Source organism: Ammodytes marinus, assembly GCF_949987685.1.
Source record: "Ammodytes marinus genome assembly, chromosome: 16".
Taxonomy (NCBI): domain Eukaryota; kingdom Metazoa; phylum Chordata; class Actinopteri; order Uranoscopiformes; family Ammodytidae; genus Ammodytes; species Ammodytes marinus.
The window spans coordinates 25067212-25091238 of NC_137220.1; the positions used below are offsets into that span (position 1 = coordinate 25067212).

At 42.9% G+C, this 24027-nt stretch overlaps 1 protein-coding gene across 3 annotated transcripts in view; it reads right to left on the reverse strand.

Moving 5' to 3' along the window:
- Positions 1 to 24027, reverse strand: part of LOC307262841 (mitochondrial import inner membrane translocase subunit TIM16-like) — a 115925-nt gene that overhangs the window by 11411 nt on the left and 80487 nt on the right. For all 3 annotated transcript variants that reach the window (XR_013845264.1, XM_080043838.1, XM_080043836.1), the window contains exons 10-15: positions 2095 to 2149; positions 1768 to 1825; positions 1501 to 1646; positions 1287 to 1385; positions 1110 to 1199; positions 285 to 438 (exon numbers count right to left, since the gene is read on the reverse strand). Coding sequence is in view for 2 of the 3 variants with exons in the window: in XM_080043838.1 (XP_079899964.1) it covers positions 285 to 438; positions 1110 to 1199; positions 1287 to 1385; positions 1501 to 1646; positions 1768 to 1825; positions 2095 to 2149 (602 nt within the window). In the remaining variant the exon portion in view is untranslated. The remainder of the gene's footprint in view (positions 1 to 284; positions 439 to 1109; positions 1200 to 1286; positions 1386 to 1500; positions 1647 to 1767; positions 1826 to 2094; positions 2150 to 24027) is intronic.

Sequence of the window (24027 nt, forward strand, 5' to 3'; positions counted from 1 at the left end):
GACAGATCAGACAAGAGATCAGTGGACTGACAGCGAGCATCACGAAGAAAAGAGAGATCTCAGGTGTGTGTGTGTGTGTGTGTGGGCTGGTATTACTCATGTTGTGGGGACATTTTTCTTTTTACACAGTGATATTGTGTTAGGGTCAAGGTAAGGGTTAGGCAAGTAGTAGTTATGGTTAGGGCAAGGCTCCAGGAAATGAATGTAAGTCTATGTAATGTCCTCGGAAGTGATGAAAACACAACGTGAGTGTGTGTGTGTGTGTGTGTGTGTGTGTTTTATACCCATCCTGCTCTGGATGGCTGTGGTGCTTTGGCTGGGGCTGGGGAGGAACCCTGAGGAGAGGCCGGAAGTGGAGGAGGGAGAGCGGGACGGGGCGGCGCTGCTGCTGGGCGTGCTCAGAGGACTGGAGGAGGTGGAGCAGCCACGTGCCGGATCCTGTAGGGACAACAACACAGGGCTGTTTACACAATAGAAAGAACCTTCAAGAGTTTACTGGAGACACATTTGGGATTGAATTCCATATAAGACTCCAATAGTAACATTATTCTTGGATTCTATTGAGAGTCAGAGCAACCTTAAAGGCCTACTTCACCGGTGGGAATATGAAGGTGTATTGAATTCTGAGATCCTATGTAGTATAAATGTGCAAAAAAAAATTTAAATTGGTTCATCCTAGCCTGAGAAAAGGCAGAAAGAGTGTTTTATGGTCTCACTGTCTAACCCTACATTTCTCTTACTGTGATGTATACTTCTGTACAACTGAAAAATGTGACTAAGATGCCGCAGAGATTTGATTGGACATCAGAGCAGCGAGGGGCGGGATTTTCACAGCACAGGAGCTCTTCCTAATTATCATCAAACTCAAAATCTTCAGGTTTTTCAATTGTTTAGTAACAGATTTCGCCTATTTACATCAAAGGTGCTGTGTGCAATCTGGCACTATTATCACTATCTGGCGAACTATTATCAACGGTTCATGCTAACGGTCGATGTCGGCGCTACCCTGCAGAGAACGCAGAGAACGCAGAAGCCGCAGAAGTGTAAATAAGCCTTTGATGATAATGTAACAGTAAAGCTTTTTTTTTTTCAATCTTTTCACAGCTCACCTCCTTGCTCCCCCCACCAGTCAGCAGCTTCTTTGCAGGTGCAGGCTTGGCTTTGGTCTGTTTGTCTGGCTGGAGGCTGACTCTCTCCACCTGAGGAACAACAGAGCAGGTTGTTAGAGGCGTCTGTACTGTCTGAACACAGGACTAAGCTGTGGAGAGTGGAGATCCTTTTTGCACCTGCTTGTTCCCTCCCTGCCACCACTCCTCAGCAGACATGGCTGGAGTTGTGCCCACTGTGTTCGGGTAAAGGTCATCGTGGAACTCATTGCCTGAATTCTGGAAGACAAGGCAGGAAAAACAAAAAAACAAAATTTAAAAAAAGGAACTTCACTTGAATATGTTATTAAATCTGCTGTACGTGATTGGCGTGGTGTGGATGGGGGGGGCGGACCTTGCGAGGGACTTGATAGCTGATTGGCACAATGCAGCTGTCCGTCAGCTGCAGCACACGCATCACTTCGCAGGACATAATGTCCAACGCCAGCTTGGGAACCATGGCAACCCCTCGTGTTGAGGTGTCGGTCAGACAGTGGCTCACTACAGGGATTAAAGGAAGTGTGGGAAATAATGAATAGAGAGAAAGAGGGATGAGATAGGACGTGGAGGGAGAGCTGTAATGATAAAGTGAACACACAGATAAAGGATGAGCGGGCTTTACCTTGGGACAGGAAAGGCTCGCTGTCTGTCACTTCAAAGCAATCCACCGCAGTGTCGCCCTGTGCGAGGGAGGGAGGGAGGGAGGCAAGGAGGGAGGGAGGGAGGGAGGGCATCATTTCATTGTGGTTAATCACCAGCACAGAGATGAAATATGTCTTGCAGTAAGGAGAGATGACCTTTTGACAACGCAACTGTCACAGCTGCAACATTCCTCATTTGTTACAAGACAACACAACGTTTTTCACGCATCAATATTCAACATTCAACAGTCTACAGAGTTATGGTCTGACAGAATAACATAGCAGAGGGGCATTAATCTGGATTTTACCATGCCAGCTAGTACGAGCAGACCAGTGTCTTCATCAAACAGCGGAGTCACCATCCTGAAAGACAGACCAGAGACACAGGGATTTTAATAAGGCTCAAAAACAGCACACTGATGGAGTACACTTTTAAATGATTATTACATTATAATTCAAACATGTCACAGTATCTATGGTCACAGGGTGTATGGGTTGACGTTTAAGAAAGACGCCACTAGATGGAGCTCTATGCTCAATGTTAGGGCAAAGGTGTTCAGAACAGAGGAGTTGGCCTGTTACTGATCTCCATCTCTGTATTAGGAAAACAGTTGGAGAGCCTCAGCCCACCTCTGTTTAACAAGTTACGGCTAACAGTTGTAGAGTCAGATAAACTCAGTCACATTCACTCATTTATATCTCTTGGTGCTTTGAACTTGCGCAATGAAGGCTAAAAAGATTATTATCAAAAGAAGAAAATTTGCATTAAACTCATCCCCCATGAGTTAAAATGCACATTCTGTCAAATCAAAGATGACAAACAGACTCAGATGTGCAACTAACTATTCTTTTAACTATTGCTTAATCGACCCAGGATTTTTTTCAATGAACTGAGGAATTTAAGTAAAAAGAAAAAGGGAAAGAAAATAGCAGAAAAACAACCTCTCATATTTTCCCAGAGCTAAAGGTGAGCCTTCAAATGTCAAAAAAAAAAGCCAAAGATAATGCAGTTCACTATAACATGACGGCGATAAAAAGGAGATCCTCAGATTTTGTAAGCTGTAACGCGAGAATGTGCAGCATTTAAGCTTAAGAAATCCATTTGAATGATCTATCTATCTATCAATCGCCTATTCATTTTCTGCCTTTCAACTAAGTGTTCCAGGTCGACCTCCAACCCTCCTACCCTCACAGGCCTCAAACCACGTCACAGTCACCTGCCACCTCTTGTGATTTGAGGTAAGAAGATTGCAAGGGATGAGGAAACTGAATGAGCTTTAACTCAATGGGCGAAGTACAACCGGCTGTAGTAAACAATCCAAACAGGAAACCATGGCTTAGACAGGGGGGCATTCTTTCAAGCAAGTCCGACAAATCTCCCTCATTCTCTACGTCTAACTCCCTCCTTTCATACCGTGGTTCCTTCACTCTCTCTCTCTCTCTCTTCATCAATGAGAGCACATCAGAGTCAGCAATGGCTGTGTCATTTTCCAGACAGGAAAAAAAAGAGGGCAGAGAGTGGTGGCTGATCCCACCACTTCACATCACAGGCCACAGATGAAGGCTTGAGTGAAGTGGAGAGGCAGTGCCTGTGATTGGCTTATGATGACCACCTTGTGTAATGATACTGTTCTAGAGAAACGCCACTCGTCTGCCTCCACATCCACTGAGAATGGCAGACTGGTGATGTAATGCTCACAGTATGACAATATAATGACAGACTTAGTTGGGGTATCTTAGGCAACTGAGCATAGCGACACGCGATGGTTTGTGTGTGTGTGTGTGTGTGCCACACTGATGGAGAAAGACAGTGACTATCATTCTCAGCAGCTTGTTTGAATGAACTTGAATAAGTGAAAGAGTTTTCAACTGTCTGCCACGTCCGTAGTTGCAATGGCTCACATCGTTTTGTCCACAATGATTTACAAAAAAATACACTAAAAATATATCAGTTTCACTTGATTGTTTAAAAACACATTTTTTTTTTTTACATTTTATAATGGCAGTTTAGTAATTAACAGCAGAAAACAACTGAAGTCGGCTCATGACGACTCTGTACAATTACATATTGTTTTTTATTTTATTTCATGATATTACTGTGAATAATAGGGAGGAAAAGTATCTTTTGCTGTTTTTTTCAAGTCTGAAAAATAAAATGTATTGATCCCACAAAAGGAAAGTGAAGTCCAAAACAGATGCAAATACATGAGATGGTTAACTTTAATCGGAACTAATAGACTACATACAATGTGACTGTCTAAAGCACAGTAACATACCACATAAACTAATGTAAAAGTGTTTTTAAAGTGTAGTGAAAACAGGAATACAGAAGACATAAACAATGGAGGAGATAGGGAAGAAATCATGAACTTCAAGTGTGAAGTGTATGCCTTCAATGCGAGGCGAGAGGGCAATAGGTTACCGTGACTGTGAGTGTCGGGCTGATGTTTTGCTCCAGTCACGGATTCTTAACCTGCGTTAAAGCCAGGAGGACACTTTCACTGCTTCCTCTTCTCTACCTCCCAGTTTGTCATCTTTATTTCATCCACACCACCGGCCGTCTTTAGGACCTGTACATCCCTCTTCTCTCTACATCCCTCTCTCCATCCCTCTATCCATGCCTCTCTCCATCCCTCTCTCTATGCCTCTATCCCAGGCCTGTGAAGTCAGCGAGGGGCGGCCACGCTTCGTTAGGGGGACTGTGCGTTCCCACGTCGCAGTCAGTCGACAGGGAGTCCCTAAACATCTCCATTCCCACACCTCTCTCTCTCTCTCTCTCTCTCTCTCTCTCTCTATTCCTTTCCTCTTCAACAACACAACCACCTTGCACCCCGCAGTCTCTTTGTGCCTGCGACCACGACTTTTCCTCCAAATTGCCTTCACTTTCTCTCCACAGCCTTATCTCTGGGTTTCTATTCTCACAGTAAACGTAGAGAAAGTCAAACAGCCACATAATAGGAGTGGAGCTTTATCACTGATAATGGTCTCTGTTTACTATCGGCTTCACGCTCCGCCTCACCACCGGCCCAATTTTCCCACACAGGGAAGCACAACAAACACGCGTGCATGTGCATTCATTAACGCACATAAATGCACGAGCACACATATGTTACATGTGTGCTTGATAATATAGCCTATTGAGCAAATGCAGTGAAAAAGAACAATGCAGTTGCTGACGTGAAGGATAAACGGCGGAAGCTTTTGAGCTTGTAGTGTAGACCTCGATCACATGGGCTGATTTGTAACAAAACGTAAATCTATGACAGGCCTCATTCATACTTTAAGAGGAGAAGTGTATTGTATACAGTGTGTGTGTTTAGTACTAATTCAAGCCTGGCACACTAATCCAGACGTAAGCCCTTTTGTAGTGTTCGGTTGTGCGACTAGAACTGGTTAAACAATACAGACAGAGGCTAGCAAGGCATCCAATAATATATTATGACATACGACATATGTTAAATATTTTCTCAGTGGTAGTTAAGAAAAAAAAAAAAAAAAAAGCACCCTCTAAAATATCAACACATTTCCAACCTTGCACCAATGCTATTATTGAGCTGCCTTACACTCTTAACAGACCAGACCTTGCTTCAGTCTGTCTCTGGCCCTGTGCTCCTATAAGAGTTCACACAACACAGAGACGCCAGAGAACACGCCTCCCGTCTCGTCTGCCATCGCCTCACAACAATCTCTCACACAGGCCCAAACGCACGTAATAAAATGACCTTCTGCCCATGACAGCAGCCTTCAGCACCAGCAGATATGATGGGTATATTACGCTACTCTAATGTGCATCTGTGTGTGTGTGTGTGTGTGTGTGTGTGTGTGTGTGTGTGTGTGTGTGTGTATGAAAGGGTCTGAGTCAGCCCAGATATATTATGATTATGAGAACGTGTTGCTTTTCGATAATGTAATAGATAGTGTAAATCAGTGGAATAACTGACTAATGGAGGGCCAGGAGCAATGGATATGTGGATGACAGACGGATGTGTCCACGTGTATCCGTGTGTGTGTGTGTGTGTGTGTGTGTGTGTGTGTGTGTGTGTGTGTCTGGTGTGTTAAAATATGGAGTGCTTGTGATATGGCATCAGCAGCTGCTTGGATTGGAGTTCAACTAAGCAAAACATGTCACATAAAATCATAGACATGCTCAGACAAATACTGCATTAAGAGAAAATGCTGTGCACGTGGATATGTGTGCTTACAGTACGAGCGTGACTGAATACTGATAGCATCACACAGTAGTGCCTTATATGCAGTGCACAGGTGGCGCTAATGAAAGCAGCCTGCAAAGGTATAAGGTTATGGGGTTGAGCTATAGCAGCAATGACCAGATCAGTATCAGTCAAAGGGACCTTTCTTTGTTGTATGAGATCATGGCCTTTAGCTAGGCCAGCTTTCCTGCTAAAAAAAAACACACACACACACACACACACACACACACACACACACACACACACACACACACACACACACACACACACACACACACACACACACACACACACACACACACACACACACACACACACACACACACACACACACACACACACACACACACACACACACACACACACACACACACACACACACACACACACACACACAGACAGAACCACAATAAGCTCCAGTCCAAAGGTGGGAGCTGGCCAGAAAGTAGAGAAGAAAGAGCGTAGAAGCCAATGACGGAATATGAAACCAAAACAAAGCAGCTGGTTGTCTAGTTTCAATTTTAGAAGTTCTCCTTCAGGCTTTCATGGGATCACTTTATTGCTCACATAAGAAAGGAGCCAGCAATGAAAAGACATCTACTGCAGCCTAATCCTTACTGGAGGTATATTGAGGTATTTGTTCATATGAAACAAGGGTTGAATGATACTGTTAGATGATGTTGAATGTTGTCCACATCATGAAGCCATCTGAAATCAAATTGACTTGACAATCGTGAACAAGCAGGCTTCTTCTCAATTTGATGTCAATACATAACTCAAATGACTCCATCACGTTCACATTTGAATAGATTCAAGTTGTTACAAAAAAAATCGGAAACCTATCTTTAATTATTTTCTTTTAAAAGCTTCCTGTGGACAGGTGTTGAGAACTAGCATGTATGCTAAAACACTTAAACATTGCATCTGGTTGGTTCAATGTAACCGTGATGTCCATGGCAAATGAAATCTAACTAACTAATTGTGGCGTGATTATAGTTTTATTCGCTTAATCCATTCTATACATTTTATAACATCCTCTTCCTCTCAGTCATCCACTCTTCCCCTCTTCTCTTATCAGTACCTTGGTAATGTTATCCCAATGCGTGGGAGAGAGTGAGTGCTGCAGCAGTATCAGTGAAGCGTGAAGGGTCTGCTGAACTGTGAACTGCACTGGTGGCCTTTTATCAGCCATCCTGCCTCCAAAAACTGTAGGCCTGCAGCTTGTCCAGCAGGTCCCAGGCCAGCTGACTCCTGTCCCACTGACCAGTGGACTATGCAGACTCAGCCATAAAATAATGTTTGGATTATCATCACACATGATCACATGCTCAGATTTCAGAGTTGAAATGTGGAGAGTGCACATTGGTTTACTACGTCGTCCCCATAAAATATTTGGTCACGCTTTCCCCACACTCACTTGGACGTCAAATTCAATGGAAGCAGAGGTATTTTGTGGTTAAAGTTTATGTCTTGAAGTAGGAATATTTTCGGTTATGCTATTATAATTAAGTAATTAAGTCTTATTTTTAACATAATCAATATTTGACAAATATTCATCACAGGGTTTTTTTGGGCAGAAAGGGTTGTGTGAGGGAGATTGCTGTATAATTAAGTATTTTTCTAGTATAATCATATATTTGTGAGAGAATGTTTAAGTTGTTGGGACACAAAATCAAACTTGTGTCATGAGCCAAGGTTTAATAACGCCCTGAGTGAAAACATGTGTTGTCTACAGTGTGTGTTATTTCTAAAGTAATATAGCAAGTAAGGAGGGGAATGCCTTTTTACATAAGTCATATCTGGGAACACTGATGATGGCTTTCGAGAGCAAGCAATAATGCTCTCCTGCAAATCAGAATATTGCACCATCTGCTCAGTTACCAATTCTCTCGTCCGACCTGTCTGACTTGAGAATTCCCTTAAACATGCTGACATCAGGCCAGCTGTGCACACTAATATAAATCGTATTGGAAAGTAATATTAAGACAAACATAACTTATAATAAAAAAAATATTTTTAACTTTTAGGTTCAAGTCATAAAAAAAGCAAATCATGGCTGTATGTCATTTCAGATCATATGAACTTTCTGACGACTGGGTTCCAGAACCAAAACTATCCTAAAGAAAGGATTGTAACCAACTCAAGGGGTTATGGAAGGTGCCGCTACTGTAGCTACAATAGGAACGAGTAATATAAGAGCTGTGTTCTTTCAGTACATTTTAACTGGGACTCTATCTGCTCATTTTCAACAACCTCTCACACCTTTATATTCTCTCCCTAGACCCCCACACGAACACAGTCAGGAGCACGTTAATAATGAGGCCAATCTGTTGCCGTAGAACACAAATGAGTTCAAATGTGTGCTGTGTGCAGCTGTTTCTCCCATATATATGTTATATATATTAAGCACAAGCTCTTTCATTGTCTGAGATATTTCCATAACCACTGTCTGATGGCGACAGTTCATATGCCTGTATATTTGTCTCTTATAATAACCCAGCCCTCTGCCTGTCTTCATGGTCTGCTGTGACAGAACACACTCTTTCTGTTTCTTGTGTAAGGGGAGTTAGACACAGCTAATGGTTTTATGCACACTTACGCTGCATGTCCATGGGTGTTCACATTACTCCCTACAACGGAAGGACTGGGGCGGAATAATCCACTGGTGATTAAATGGGATTCATAATGGAACAACACCGGACCGGTAAAAAAACGTCTCCAGGAAAAAACCCTAAGTTTGTCCTAGTTCCCTTCAAATATGTGAGAAGAAAAAGAAAATAAGAAATACTTTCCATAGGAGGTATGTGAGGAAATATTTCAGACGATTGTGCAAACTGTCCTCCATAAACCCAACACATGGTTTGGCAGGGATTAGCAGTCCTTTCAAACTTTGGAGGGATAAAACAATCCACCAAAAATGACCAAAGTGTGCCAAGAGCAAAGGCAAATAAACAATATATCACAACTGATCAACTGTGTCACCTTTGTAAACTCACTTGATCGCCAGTCTATATAAAACCTCTGCCCTCGCGCTGTCTGATTGTGTATAAATGTTTCCATTAGCAGCCCTCCGAGCTCCAAAGTCTGCACCACAGAAGCTCAACCACAGGGTCAGGGTGAGGGCAACTTCAACCCAAGGCTTCGACTCACAATGGTTGGATGCTGCATGGCAAATTCATTTGACTGTCCTCATTTACCACCGTTCCACTTCATTTTGTTCGCATGAGAGGACCGAGGTTTCAGTTCTGATCCTACGGCAACTGATTGGAACAGGGCTGTCGTTTATTTCTGGACATGAGCAAGTGAAAACAATGACATCATTGTCTTATTATTATTATTATTTTTTTAACCGCATGTATTATCATTATAACGTTTATATTGAGTGACGGAGCTAATCGTTTGTTAATCTCAAAGAAAAATGTCTGAGGATCTACAAAAAACCTAATCGGTAGTTTGACATCTCCTACCACTATTTCTAAGGTATTTGCAGATTTATCAAAGACAGTTTCACTCATCTGGATAAAAACAAATGCCTGGTGCATGATAAAAGAAAGAAAGAAGAATGTTTAACCTGCTTCAAAGATGAGTGGAAGCACCATGGAGCATGGAAGTGATCTTTGCTTTTGCCGTTTTGCTTGGAAATATACACTATTGGAAAGACAAATACAAATTCTAATAAAACATTTGAATTTGTACTTTGGTTCCAAGTCGTTCACATACCAAAGCATGCACGTCATTTTAAGGTACCATTTTAGTTTCGTTGCTACTTAGAGTATGTGTTGAAATCAGTATAAAAACGGAAAGATCCATCTAGATGGTTAGAAAAGGCTTTGAGGATTATCTAAGGGTTATTAAACATCTCTCCCTTTGCTCTGAAGCTCACACTATCCCCCACTGTGTGCCTTTTCTCTGTAGGTTCGTCTAAGGTCTTAACAATCTAAATCACAGCTCTGTTTGGGTTGATACTTAATGCAGCTCCAGAGTCATGATGAGTTCAAGGATCCGCTGCAGGTGTCAAGTCAAGCTGCACAGACTCCCTGCAGAGCAGTGAAATGTACTTACAGTATCTCACAAAAGTGAGTACACCCCTCACATTTCTTCAAATATTTCATTATATCTTTTCATGGGACAACACTGAATAAATGACACTTTGATACAATGTAAAGTAGCGTGTGTACAGCTTATATAACAGTGTAAATTTACTGTCCCCTCAAAATAACTCGACACACAGCCATTAATGTCTAAACTGCCGGTTACAAAAGTGAGTACACCCCTGAGTTAAAATGTCCAAATTGGGCCCAAAGTGTCAATATTTTGTGTTGCCACCATTATTTTCCAGCACTACCTTAACCCTCATGGGCATGGAGTTCACCAGAGCTTCACAGGTTGCCACTGGAATCCTCTTCCACTCATTCATGACAACATCACGGAGCTGGTGGATACTGGAGACCTTGCGCTCCTCCATCTCCTGTTTTAAGAAGCCCCAAAAATGCTCAATAGGGTTTAGGTCTGGGGACATGCTTGGCCAGTCCATAACCTTTACCCTGAGCTTCTTTAGCAAGGCAGTGGTCGTTTTGGAGGTGTGTTTGGGGTCATTATCATGTTGCAGTACTGCCCTGCGGCCCAGTTTATGAAGGGAGGGGATCATGTTCTGCTTCAGTATGTCACAGTACATGTTAGCATTCAATGAACTGTAGTTCCCCACTGCTGGCAGCACTCATGCAGCCCCAGACCATGACACTCCAACCACCATGCTTGACTATAGGCAAGACACACTTGTCTTTGTACTCCTCACCTGGTTGCCACCACACACACTTGACACCATCTGAACCAAATAAGTTTAAATTGGTCTCATCAGACCACAGGACATGGTTGCAGTGATCCATGTCCGTAGTCTGCTTGTCTTCAGCAAACTGTTTGTGGGCTTTCTTTTGCATCATCTTTAGAATAGGCTTCCTTCTGGGACGACAGCCATGCAGACCAGTATGATGCAGAGTGTGGCGTATGGTCTGAGCACTGACAGGCTGACCCCCCCCACTCCTTCAAGACCTGCAGCAATGCTGGCAGTATTCATACGTCTATTTTCCAAAGCCAACCTCTTGGTATGACGCTGAAAACGTGCACTCAACCTTCTTAAACTGGGCCGCAGGGCAGTATTGCAACATGATAATGACCCTAAACACACCTCCAAGACGACCAATGCCTTGCTAAAGAAGCTCAGGGTAAAGGTTATGGACTGGCCAAGCATGTCTCCAGCCATAAACCCTATTGAGCATCTTTGGGGCTTCTTAAAACGGGAGATGGAGGAGCGCAAGGTCTCTAATATCGACCAACTCTGTTATGTCGTCATGAATGGGTGGAAGAGGATTCCAGTGGGAACCTGTGGAGCTCTGGTGAACTCCATGCCCAAGAGGGTTAAGGTAGTGCTGGAAAATAATGGTGGCCACACAAAGTATTGACACTTTGGGCCCAATTTGGACATTTTTTCTTCGGGGTGTACTCACTTTTGTTGCCTTCAGTTTAGACATTAATGGCTGTGTGTCGAGTTATTTTGAGGCGACAGTAAATTTACACTGTTATTCAAGCTGTACACTGACTACTTTACATTATATCAAAGTGTCATTTCTTCAGTGTTGTCCCATGGAAAGATATAATGAAATATTTGAAGAAATGTGAGGGGTGTACTCACTTTTGTGAGATACTGTAAGTGAAACATACTTTCTTCACTATGATTGAGTCTGTGTGTTTTGTTGCCAGCGTGTGTGTATTTAATAAATGTGCTGGGTCTGCTCGCCTAGCTACCTTCAGTAGCCAGTTCATTAGAAGGGAATTAGAGTTGACGCGCTGCGTTCCTGAGAGGGGAAGAAAAGCCAGGATTGTTGGTGGAGGGGCCAGCTGTGGCTGTGTCTGAGCCCCAGTGACGAGGCTCTTAGATAGGCTGCCAAGCGGCTGCTTTACCCTCTCTCCTCGCTTCACCGGGCCCCAGCCACTGGCCCCTGACAATCGGCACACGCACACACACACACACACAGCGCTGCACATGCATGTGCATAGATGCATGCTTAGGATTTAATTAAACTCAAGAGTCCCGTGTCAACAGGTCTGCACTGACCCCTCCGACACCCCTCCTCACACTCCCTGTTCCACATACGAACACATGAAAAGTTTCCACTGTGAAAAAATGCAACAGCCTCAGAAGCGTTCCCCTACTGTCCTCAAGGCACAGAGCAACACTTCATCACCATGAAGCTCCTTCTTCACACTGACACAAGCAGCAATGGTCAGCATGTTCTCAGTACATCCCTACAGAGGGAAACAGTGAGCCCACAACAAGACTGTGGCGTCAGCCCTGTATCACATCTTTGCCAAACATCCATGTGTACAAAAACATCTCACAAAACAAAAGACACAGAGAGACATCTCAAGACAACTTAACAAACAGTGCCATCTGACCACATGATGGACGGCACCATGTGTTTTGCATAATAGCGACATAAAAAATGAAAACCCCAAATCTTTGTTTTCCCTCGATGAGACTCAGTGTGAGAAACCCAGGGTCGAACAGATGATTACACAGACCTATTAAACACACACGGTTCTACTTATCCCATATGAATGAGAGACATTAGAAGCTCATCTGCAAAATGACGTACGCCCATGTCTTCTCACACACCCAAACAACCTCAGGGAGACCTTTAAATGCGTGGTAAACTGCTCCAGACTGGCTGGGCTATAAAGCAGCCAGGTCACTGGTCATAAAGACCCTGGACATCCAGCGCTGCCCTGTGGGCTGGGAGAGCTGAAGGGTGGATGGGGTGGGGGTGGGGTGGTTGAAGGACGTGGGTGGGCATCTGAGTGTTGGAGTATACAGAGTGAAGGGGAGGCAAGGGTGACGAAGTACCACTTGTGAACATAAATCTTTTAAATGCACAGGATAAAAGGGAGACAGCTATGGAGGTATCTGAGGGTGTACTTCCATTATTAGCATGTGTTTAAGTTTGTGTTAGCATCTGTACTGTCTGAGGCGTGTCTCTGAAGGGCCGGAGGCTGCTTGTTGACGGCTGTGGAGCCCCGGAAGAGATGCGTTCCGCGTTAACCCCAGAACTAAGCATCAAGGGCCCGGGCCAGATGACCATTACATGACCTGACGACAGGGGCCTGGGAACTGATCATCAGCCATGACTGGCCTCAGAGCAGAGCAGAGAGAGGAAGTGATGAGACAGACAGAAGGAAGAGAGGTGAGGGGCGCGAGTCCCTCTGCAGTAAGCTGGTTGTTGTCGCGGTTACATTTTAAATGCTAAACACACACACAGAGAGGGTCACATGTGTCAGAGGAAGTGAGTGACCTGCTTTGCCCTCTCAACGAGCTGTAGATGGATTACCAACCAATGTTAGTACTCCACAGATGCACTTGGATCAGCAAAATCTCGAGCCAATGAGGCAAAGATAAATTCTTCAAAAATTGGAGAGTGGAGAGAGTCTGGAAGCTTCTCTAGTTTGACAGCACACATGGAGTTGCCAAAAGCAACTTTTGCCTGAAGTATAAAACCTTGCTTGGTTTTTTGCGAGTTGAAATAAAAAGGAGTGAATCAGGATCTAATTTTTCCATTGGGTTTTTCCCCTCGTTTACAAATATCTGTCCATCCAGATTAAGGGTTTCATTAGCAGGCCCATTTCAATCTCTCTCTTTCCCGTGAAAGTCAATCCTAATGGCAAACACAGGACTATGAATGTTTGTTTTTCTTTTTTTTTGATATACAAAATAACGTCAAGCCAAGGTCTCATTAAAAAGAAACTAACTGAAAATCAAACCAATGAAGAATGAATAAAACCATATCCATAAAAATTAAAAATAAATACAATTTATGAAAGGATTTATATCTGCAGATGTAGTGTTTATTGGAAATTCAAACTGCACATACTCCGTGTGAGCATCTGACCTTCAAGAAACCCTCTGATTAAATCCACAGAATTTCAGTGAATAAAGCCACACAATATATATTTCATGCTCTAAATCAGGCGTGGATATCCAGTGATCCTGGATACCAGAGGCAGAGGTTAAGGTTATGATCATAAGTTCAGCTTTGACTTGGCTCCAGTGACTCCATCCACACCCTTGAATTGATTTGTTATGAGGAACAAATAGTAGAAGATATGTCAGTCTTAGGTGAACCGTGCTCTATCCTTTATACTGTGGAAAAGCCACAGGTTCCAAACCATTGCTGATCTGCCGTGAACAGACTGAAGCACTCAATAAAGCCCACTTTAAAAAAAAACACCATCCACCAATAACCAGCCTGATGAAGGATTTTACTGCCCTGGTTAAATCCTGTTCAGCTAAACAGGGCGAGCGGTCGTTTATCGGTTGGACACTCGGCTGCTTTATAGCAACAACACTGTCGGCGGTTTGTGGAGGACGCCACAACTGAACCGTGACATGACATGATGTGGACCTTTACCGATGAATATCTTTGGGCAAATGGATGCTCAGACCTTTAGCTGAACTTCCCCCTAGAACGATGGCAGTGCTTGACCTGGTACCAAAGCTCACAGTGGCAGATCCAAACCATTCTCAGACTATTTTTATTCAAATGCTTATGACTGGGACTGGGAGTGTGTATGTGTGTGACTTACCCTCCCAACCTCCCTCCTTTTTCTTGTCAGCCAAGACAGAATTATTGGAAATGCCAGAACCATAAAACCCAGTAATTTACGGACACAAAACATTACTGTTTAATATTTGTTTTTCCTTCGGGCCTTGGTACGTGTGTGTGTGTGTGTGTGTGTGTGTGTGTGTGTGTGTGTGTGTGTGTGTGTGTATGTGTGTGTGTGTCTGTGTGTGTGTGTGTGTGTGTGTGTGTGTGTGTGTGCAAATGAGTGAAAGGGTCGCTCCCGAGACAGTGAACGATGAAAATAAAGAGAGAAATCTAAACCCTGAAACAACTTATTCAGGCCTTCCTTTTTTTTCCATTCCATTCCTTTCCTGCTCAACTAGAGCTACAAAAACATTCTCCAAAACGTTCAACAGAGCGCCTTTCATCGGTGGTCATTCGCACATGTTTTGACTCCATGTTGTCTTCCCGTTCTGCTTTATCACAGTCTGTTAACGGTGTTTATCAGTCCCTCTGTCTGCAAGCCTGTTGCTCTGTCCCTGGAACCAAAGGGATCTGACTCATATATCTGAGACACACACACACACACACACACACACACACACACACACACACACACACACACACACACCTTGCCTGCTGTGACTATGTGTCCATACTTGCTTCTTTTCTGGTTCATCTAAAAGCGCCACTTTATCACTTATCCCCTCCACTGATCTCACTCATATCGCAAACGTAGAAATTCCACTCCTGCTGGATGAATATCTTGTATCTCTACAAAAAAGTAAACATTTGGATGGAAACACAAAGAAGGATTGGGTTTTTTAGTGTGACAACTGTGATCGTTTAAGAAAAAAAAAACACTTTAAAGGGTTTGGTATGACTATCAGGGCCGATACAAATACAAATACAAATATGAAAATCCAGTTTTTAATGCCATCAGTTGTATTCTATTCCAAATAAATCCTTGACCCACATCATGGTGTGGGTCTGACAAACGTTATAACCTTTCCCCTTTTGTCCTGTTTGGACCGACTGCGCACAAAAGTCGGTTTTCTATGTAAGTGGGTTCCGACGCACCCACACTAAATCATCCGCTTTAATGACCATAGCAGGGGGACATGTACAGTGAAAACCAATAAAAAGCTCACAGAAGACAGAAGATTTACAATAAAGGAGACTGAGGGAGGGAGGAAAAAGAGAGAGACTAAGCAAGACAGAGAGTAGTAAGAGATAAGATCACTATCGCTTTTTGTGTAGTATATCACAACCGTCATGTGCGTTCTCATTGCGTGTGTGTGTCCCTATAAGAATGCTTTGAGCCTCTATCGTGCTACATCTGGGAGACGTATTGGACAGAGAAGGGAGAAGGAGAAAGTAAGAGATTGTTGCAGTCAGAGGACACTGTAGCCTTGACTTGATATAGCCTTGATGAGCTACAACTTGTACGACTGGATTCAACTCCTATTTCTGCCCCTTCTTTCCAGCACCCCCCACATTCACACACATCTTTGCATGGAGATGCTTTGTGACCACCCATACAGAGTAACCACACATTGCCAACAAAGTGTAAACACTTTACATTGTCAATAAAGGATGTTGTGTTATGTTATGGTTCAAATGAAAAAGTGGTAAAACCATGCATTTGACCAAGGGAGATGCAAGGATGAACACACAGACACACTATTGTCTGTGTAGCCAGTCACCCGCCCTGCCACCTGTGTCATGGTTGTTGTGTCCTTGGGCAAGACACTTCACCCACCTTGCCTCGTGTGAATGTTGATAGTTAGCCTGCTATCGGTGTATGAATGTGTGCGTGAATGGTAACGTGTAAATGGGAACAGGTCTCCCTTGCAAAAGAGTCTTCGGACTCAATGGGATTTACCTGTATAAATAAAGGTTAAAAAAAAAAAAAAAAAAAAAAAAAAAAACATCTCTTGAACAATAAGCAGTGCTGACCAGTTGTTTAACAAGCCCACATGCAGCCTCAGCCCGGGCCCTTCCACTGCTGCATGACGAGGCAGCTACCAGCAATTTGTTACCAGAGCAGATGCGTACTCCTCGGAGGATAAAGCTAAGTGCTGCTGCTGTTACATTGAATTAGACTCAGATGGGCTTGAGGCTCACACACATGGAGGAGGCAGGAACGTGGACGGTCAAAAACTTAAAAAAGGAAATCAAAAAATGGACTATCATCTATAGGTAGTACCCTCCAAATAACATCCCAAAGCACCACAATAGTTTAGAAAACAATGCATCCAGGTAAGATATATATTATATAAAGTAATATCTATGGCAGGAACACACAGTTTGCATGGAGCACGGAGGGACAATAAATGTGGTGTACATTATCATTATTCTTCCACACAGGATTTACCATATCATGAGTGAGTGGCTGAGCAAAACATTTTTCTTTTGGCCATTGGGCTGAATAGGATCTGACTATCTAAGCGGGATGGAAAGCTTAGTTACACAGGGTGGTTATATCAAGCACCCAAATATAGGATTCTATTTCATTCTCCTTGTCCAACAGAGGCAGTACTTAACACTGGATGATTTCCATCTCACGCATTGCAAGTGTACTGTATACAAATGACCTGTAAAGACATTGGGAAGCTTCACCTATAGGAGCCTACATCACCCGCAAAGATGGTGCTTATATCTTTTTCGAAAGGTAATCAATGAATGCAGGTTCAAAACAAAAGCTTGAAAAAAAACCTATAAGCGCATGGTTGGAGCTACTACGGTTGGTCCTCCAAGGGCTGTGATTAGTCACTCGCAGCTAATCTTTCACAGTCTCAATGATGAATTCGCCTTCATGACCATGGAGCTTGGTAGACTGATGTCACCACTTACTCTGTCTCTCTGCCAGGTGTGTGGCTGGCCATATTCCCACTTTGCTAGCTATGCCGGAGTGTCTCAACTTCCACGGTTCCTTTTAGCAAGATTTGTTCTGTGTTTTGTACCTCAGGCCGTTAGGTTGGTTACTGGAATCCCTGTGACTATTTTGGTATAAGTCATTCACGTGTTAAGCACTGCCTCTGGTGGTAAGGAAGAATGAAATAGAACGAGTTACGAGTAAGAATTTGTGAAATTTGGATGAACTCGGTCACTGAGAATCTTGGCGAAAATACTCTTTGGGGACATGTGTGATGATAGAGCGGGCTTATAGGGCTGGGGTTCGCGTCGCGTTACCTTACTGCTGCCTCTCTCGGACTTTTCTCGGACACACATGCAACGTCTCAGCAGCTGCTGCTGCAGCGCTGCTTCTAAAAGCCCTATCTTTCTACATAGAGTTTTCATAGATAATTCCCATTAAAAATTAAGTTCTTTCATGTCATCTATGATGCATATGATTTATATTGAGTCTGCAGTAATCCGTGCGCCCCATTGCCATTTTTCTTCTTTTCTTTTGCCATATTTTCGCTTGTTGGAAGTTTTATTTTGAAGGGGACACACCAGGAAATGGTGAAACTACAGCGAAAGCTGCCAGTATGAAGTCAATATGACTCTCAGCAGAGTATTTCAAAAATCACTTTACTGATTTATACGGGAGAGAGAGAGGGGGGTGTGGTCGGGGAAGAAGAAGGCCGTAGACACAGATAGAGCAACGGAAAACTGTTGCGCTCATCATGATCTTTTTTATTTCTTCACTATATTGGATCTCTATATGTGTCATTTATCCAAAAATGAAATGCCAGAACTAATTGAAAATTAGGTTTTAAATCCCTCGGATTTTGATTGCACAATTAAATCGTGAAATAAAGGGATTATTCGCGTATACGACTGAGGGATGTTTTATTTTGAAATAAACACACCGGGTAAACGTGTAACTAGAGTGAATGCTGCTGGTATGACTGTCAGCAGAGTATTTCTCTATCAGTTAAAGCACAGAGACGCGAGAGAGACGCGCTGCTCTCAGAAAAAAATAGGCGAGCCTCCTGAGGTGAAGGGGAGCGTCGCTGCAGACGTGCCTCCGACGCGCCTCAGCAGTGCGTCTGAGGTTGGATGTGTGCTCGCTCTACGTTGATTTCACAGTCTGTGACCAAAAGTCAGACGCAGACGCGAGGTAGACGCGCAGTAGAGGTAGGATGTGTGTGGGGCGCGTAAGTGTCAATCACTACATCTGGCGGTTTTCCAGAATTCATAGCCCTTGATTTACCAACTCTCGATTTACATTCTAGAAAAAAAGGCTTCACTTGTACTCCAGTCCACAGAGAAATGTGTTCAAGTGCTATTCTACAATCATTTCATTTAAATGAATAAGTCAGAAACAAAGTCAATGATGCAAAAATATACCTGCATTGCTTAAAAACATGAAACTCCTAAAAGGGCAAAAGATTCTTGTACGTGATAAATGTTGCCCACATCCTTTAACAAACACAAGCGTTGACATATTTTAATATAGTTTCTGTCATACAGCAGCGCAGTCATGGTGAACATACAGTACAGCAGCCAATTTGGAGTCATTTGCTGTTACTCCATACCTGACATGCCGGTATGTGCAGGGTGAGAGTAAGACTGAGAGGGGAGCACATCAGGGAAGAAAGCAAAGGAGGAAATGAAGGACAAGGAAAAGGGAGGAGGAGGAGGAGGAGGCAGGTAGGGTAAGTTTAATGATGCAAATAGTTCACCGAGGACAATCACAGATGTTAGTTTAAAAAAATTTAAATACTTGTACAGATTTTGTTACTTGTTTATTATTTCTAATGTCAAACCTGCTTCCAGACAGGAGTTAGATCAACTGATCAGCTTGTTCGACCCGTAGGTCTGCATGAAACACTGTTAAGAGTTGGGATGTGTGTACGTCACCTCCTCTGCCAGCTACTGTGACTTACCACAACTCCTTCCCTAGAAATGTCCACAGAGACATGGGTTATAACCACTGAAAAAATCCAGAATATCCAGTATGTAAAAGCAAATACTGTCAGAAGTGTATCTGCTAGGTGCAAAAAGTTTTCCTTTACTTCAGTGAAAAGTCCAATCCCACTTATTGAAGATGCACATTGGACCATGAATGGCTTTGTAAATTGTGTGTGACAAAGTCATCCGTATGTGCACGTTTCTTAAACTGAGTTTTAAAAAGGCAGATATACGCTGAAACGCTTCCTGCTAATCACAGCCTTCCAGTGTCAACCCTCTGCATATACATCATTCTGCCTGATGACAAGTCCAACAGCCCAGTCAAGTCAAACTAAGCACAGGATCACAGTGTTGTGTGAAGGGTGCATGTAAGACTTTGAAAAAGTGGCAAAGAGAGACAAAATTGAAAAATAAATTACAAGAAAGGCACAAAAAAGAAATAATAAAAAGGCAAAAAAACAATCTTACTGTGTCTGATCTGGGTTAATTACTATCATGGGAAAAAAGGACACTTTAAGTTACCGGGGGTCGGGAGGTCACACACTAACCCCCCTTCAACCTCACCTCTTCTCCCTTTGGCCTCCTCTGCACTCTACCCTCTTCCATCACTCTTATCAGAGCCCTGGTGATAAGCCAGAAATCCCTCACTTTTACCCTCAAGGGAGAGCCGATAACCAGGCCGACAACTGCTCCATCTACATTGGGATATACCACAGCTGACACATCAACCCACATGTGTCTAGTTTAAAAAGGCTCTGAAGACGAAATTGGCAATTAAAATGACAAATCCTACAGTTGCTTAGGGGAAACGTGTTCTGAATCAGCTAGACAGTATAAGTTGGTAAAGCCCGGATTGTTTTCATGATGGGTTCCTTATCCCTTCTAGCAATAAAATGTTCACTAATGGCTTGTCCAGCTCTGAGGCATGCGTGGGCCAGCTGTGCCGTCTGTCTCTGTCTCTCTCCTTAATGAGAAGTGCCAGCGTGTGCAGAGTCAACAGACCAGTAAACCTCAGAGTGAACTATGGTCTGACCTCTCTCTAAGGCCTATAGGTGCTTTCATTGTCTCTCTCACCAGACAAACAGCTCCTGCAATCATTGCGTGTTTAGTGTACTGATTCTTGAGGTTATTGTGTTGAGGGTCCTATTCATGTTGGGACATACCTAGCTCTTATTAAGCTCCCAGCTTGCTCCAGTGGTCCAAATGTAATGACAGGGCCAAAGGGGAATCATAATCTAATAATAAAAAGTACAAAAACAAAACAATAAACAGTGTGAAATGTTCAAATGATACAATCCCCCTCTGTGTTTCACCGTCTAAAAACACCCTCTAACTGCCAAAGGCCATTATGATATTTTGGGTAGGCCCCCCTAAGGCCTCCTCATCCTAAAACTGGAGCTGAATTTAGGACACGTGATCCAGTTTGGATAACTAAAAAACAAGACAATAAACTTGTTTTAATACTGTTATATCCAAAAGGTTCCCCTACAGGAGACAGCTTTATGAGGTACGGGTTGACTTACAATGGGTAAAGCTCGCAAGAGAAGGACAGGTGGGAAGAGTCAACATTTCACTTTTATCTGATCCAGCCGCGTTTGATTACAGCATTACTTGTTTGTTCTCACACAAAACTGTGACAACTTCTGCTTTGGTTAAACTCATTATTCTCCTCTCTATTGGCCGTCACGTCCAGGTTCCCATAGCAGCCACCAATTAAAAATGGACGCTCCCTCGCTACTCCCGCTCCCTTGCAAGGTCTTTATTCCTCTGTGGGGAATTTATTCGCATGGACCTTTTAAAGACAAACACGTCCCAGTCAAGCCCAAACATACTGCCGTCAGAGTACATTAACGTGAGACATGTAGATCTGGACATGAGGGGATGGCATTTGAACACATATGAACACAGATGCCAATAGATATGCAGATGTAGTAAACACCCACGAAGAAAAAGACTTTAACCTGGGCCTATGGAGGACAGAGGGAGGCTGGGAGAGTAATGAGCCAGGGTTAAGTTGGGACTTCAACTCAGGTTGATTAGTCGCAGGCTAATTGGAAAGCAGCTCATAAAATGGCTCCCACCCCTCTCCCTGTGTGTTTGTAGTTGCTAATTGTACTACATGCTGAATACTACAAATGCTGTACATTCCTATATCACCTGTGTAGGTAAGTCATGTTCAGGAACAGCCCACTAGACAATGAAATGATCTTCACACCAAACCTTCATAGGACCACAGGACATAAAGCGGTTTGCCCACCAAAAAACTTCAAACTCTGCCTTGTTCTTTCCCCCCAAACAAATAAGAAAAACAGTTATATCAATCTTTCTCTATTGCCCCCCACCACCGCAGTGCCTGGTCCTGGTTCCAGTACACAGGACCTTACCTTGAACAGAAATCACACTGCTGATTTCAATTCTCACAAATAAAGGCATGTTTGTTTTTTCAACTGACAATTCGGGGAGTGAGAGATTAGGTGAAACATTGTTTTTCCTATCCCTCCTGCAGGGACTCTTTGCTTTCGTCTGCTGAACTCACCATCACCTGCTTTTCATAAAATGAAAAACCCTAAGGCATGTGGGTGAACAACAAGACACACATCTCAAACCGAGACACATGCTCTCATCTACATTTGTGATCATGGAGGCCATGACTGTGTATTATGAATCTATGGTGCCTTCAAGGTGGTCTGCGTATGTTACATGCCTGGGCGTCGCCTCTGTAAGAAGGTAACGTGTTGATGGGTCTCAGGGTCAAAGAAAACCTTAATACATATGCTGTGTAATATACTCCACATACCGTGTACTGCACAGATAAGCTCTTTGTCCATGTGTGACCTGTATTGAAGCTCAATACTTTTTTGGTATCGACCGAAAATGCCCAAATGTCAGCTAGGATGTACATTAATGCATACACAATAAATGAATGTCAAGCAAAGCTGAAGTTGAAATAAGGTTGGGTGAGCCACAGTATACAATAATAAATATTGGAGGTAATAAAAGAGACTCATGTAGCCAGAAACTGATGAAGCAAACGTGGGAGAAAGTGAAGAGCACTGCATACACGATCCATAAACATTAAGCAATGCAGAAGTTGGAATAAGGTGAGCGAAAGCATAAAAGAGCTACAATAAATCATGGAGGCCAGAAAAATGACTCGTGAAGCCAGAAACTGACCAAGCAAACGTGGGAGTAAGAGCAGCAGCCTCAAAACAAAAGGGGAATGGGGCCTACCTTAGGGTGGGGAACAGTTACACATAAATAAAGGGAATTTAAATATTGGGAGAACAAGAGAAAGAGTTCACGTATAAAGGGAAGGAGTGTTGAAAAAGGTGTCTTTAAGAAACCTGACAAGAAAAATAAATCCTTGTCACCTCCCAGAAAAAAGAAAGCGGGTATGCTGGTGTGTGGCAAAGTGTCCCTAGATGTACAGCATTAGCAGCCCATAGTTGGCTCAGCAGCAAAGCAGTGTTTTACTGCTTCCCCTGGGCAGTGTTACAGAGCGGGCCATAAGCTGCCATGCAATCTTTTACTGAGCCAGGGTGATTAGGCGCCCGACATGCTGACAGCACATGCGGTAATGCTGTTACAACCACAAGTGTGTGTGATTTACACCACTGACCAAGCGCCTGCAACTGTCAACTGTACAAATGAACAAGTACGTGGCACAGGCTACAATAACCATGTCCTGCACTGGACATTTAACTGCTCTCGACTACAAACTTGATGAGTAGGGGTGCAACATTGAAGATTGTGTTTTGTCGGATAGTTGCATTGAAGTGCTGTCAGCTCATCTCACACGATGAGTCAAACAATTCTCCACACATTTTATTCAAAATGTGTTAAACAATAGAGCGCTAGGCTTGTTGACATGAGACCACATCTGTTGTTGTCTCCACATCTGCGGAATATTCAAGGGCAACTTTTGTTGTTGCTGCTGACGATCTTTAAGAAAACCTCTAAAATATTATAAGCAGAGAGTACACATTGTGGGTTCTGAAGGCTGCTTCTGATTGATATAGTTTCAGGCAGAAATATTGAATAAATGAAAAATAATAAAGGAGTTGAATAATAAAGCATGGAGAAGGCCTTGTAACATCATGGGAATGGGAAGAAGACTTTACAGAAAACAATTCATCATGAATAAGTATATGAGAATAAGGTCATTTTGTAAGATAAGTTTAGGCTTGTGGTGTCTTGTCTAGTAAAATGAGTTATACCCATAATGATAAGGTAGGAAGTAAATAAATATATCTTTGTTAATATCACAAAATATGAACCAATCTTAACTTACATTGAACCGTGCATTATTAGGTTAAATTATAAGTTTCAGAAACCTTTCAAATGAGGTCAAACTTTATCTGATAATAAACCCAACACTGCAGTTTGCTGCCATAATGTATTTCATCTCATCGTGAAATACATACGGCAATCATTCTAACCTGACAGATTTTTGTTTGTGCTTCTTAGCAGTTCACTGTAAAACTCATATCAAATAAACAACAAGCTTCTGCAGAGAGAAAGTAACAGGCAGACTGTCTGGAGGCCAGTCCTTGGA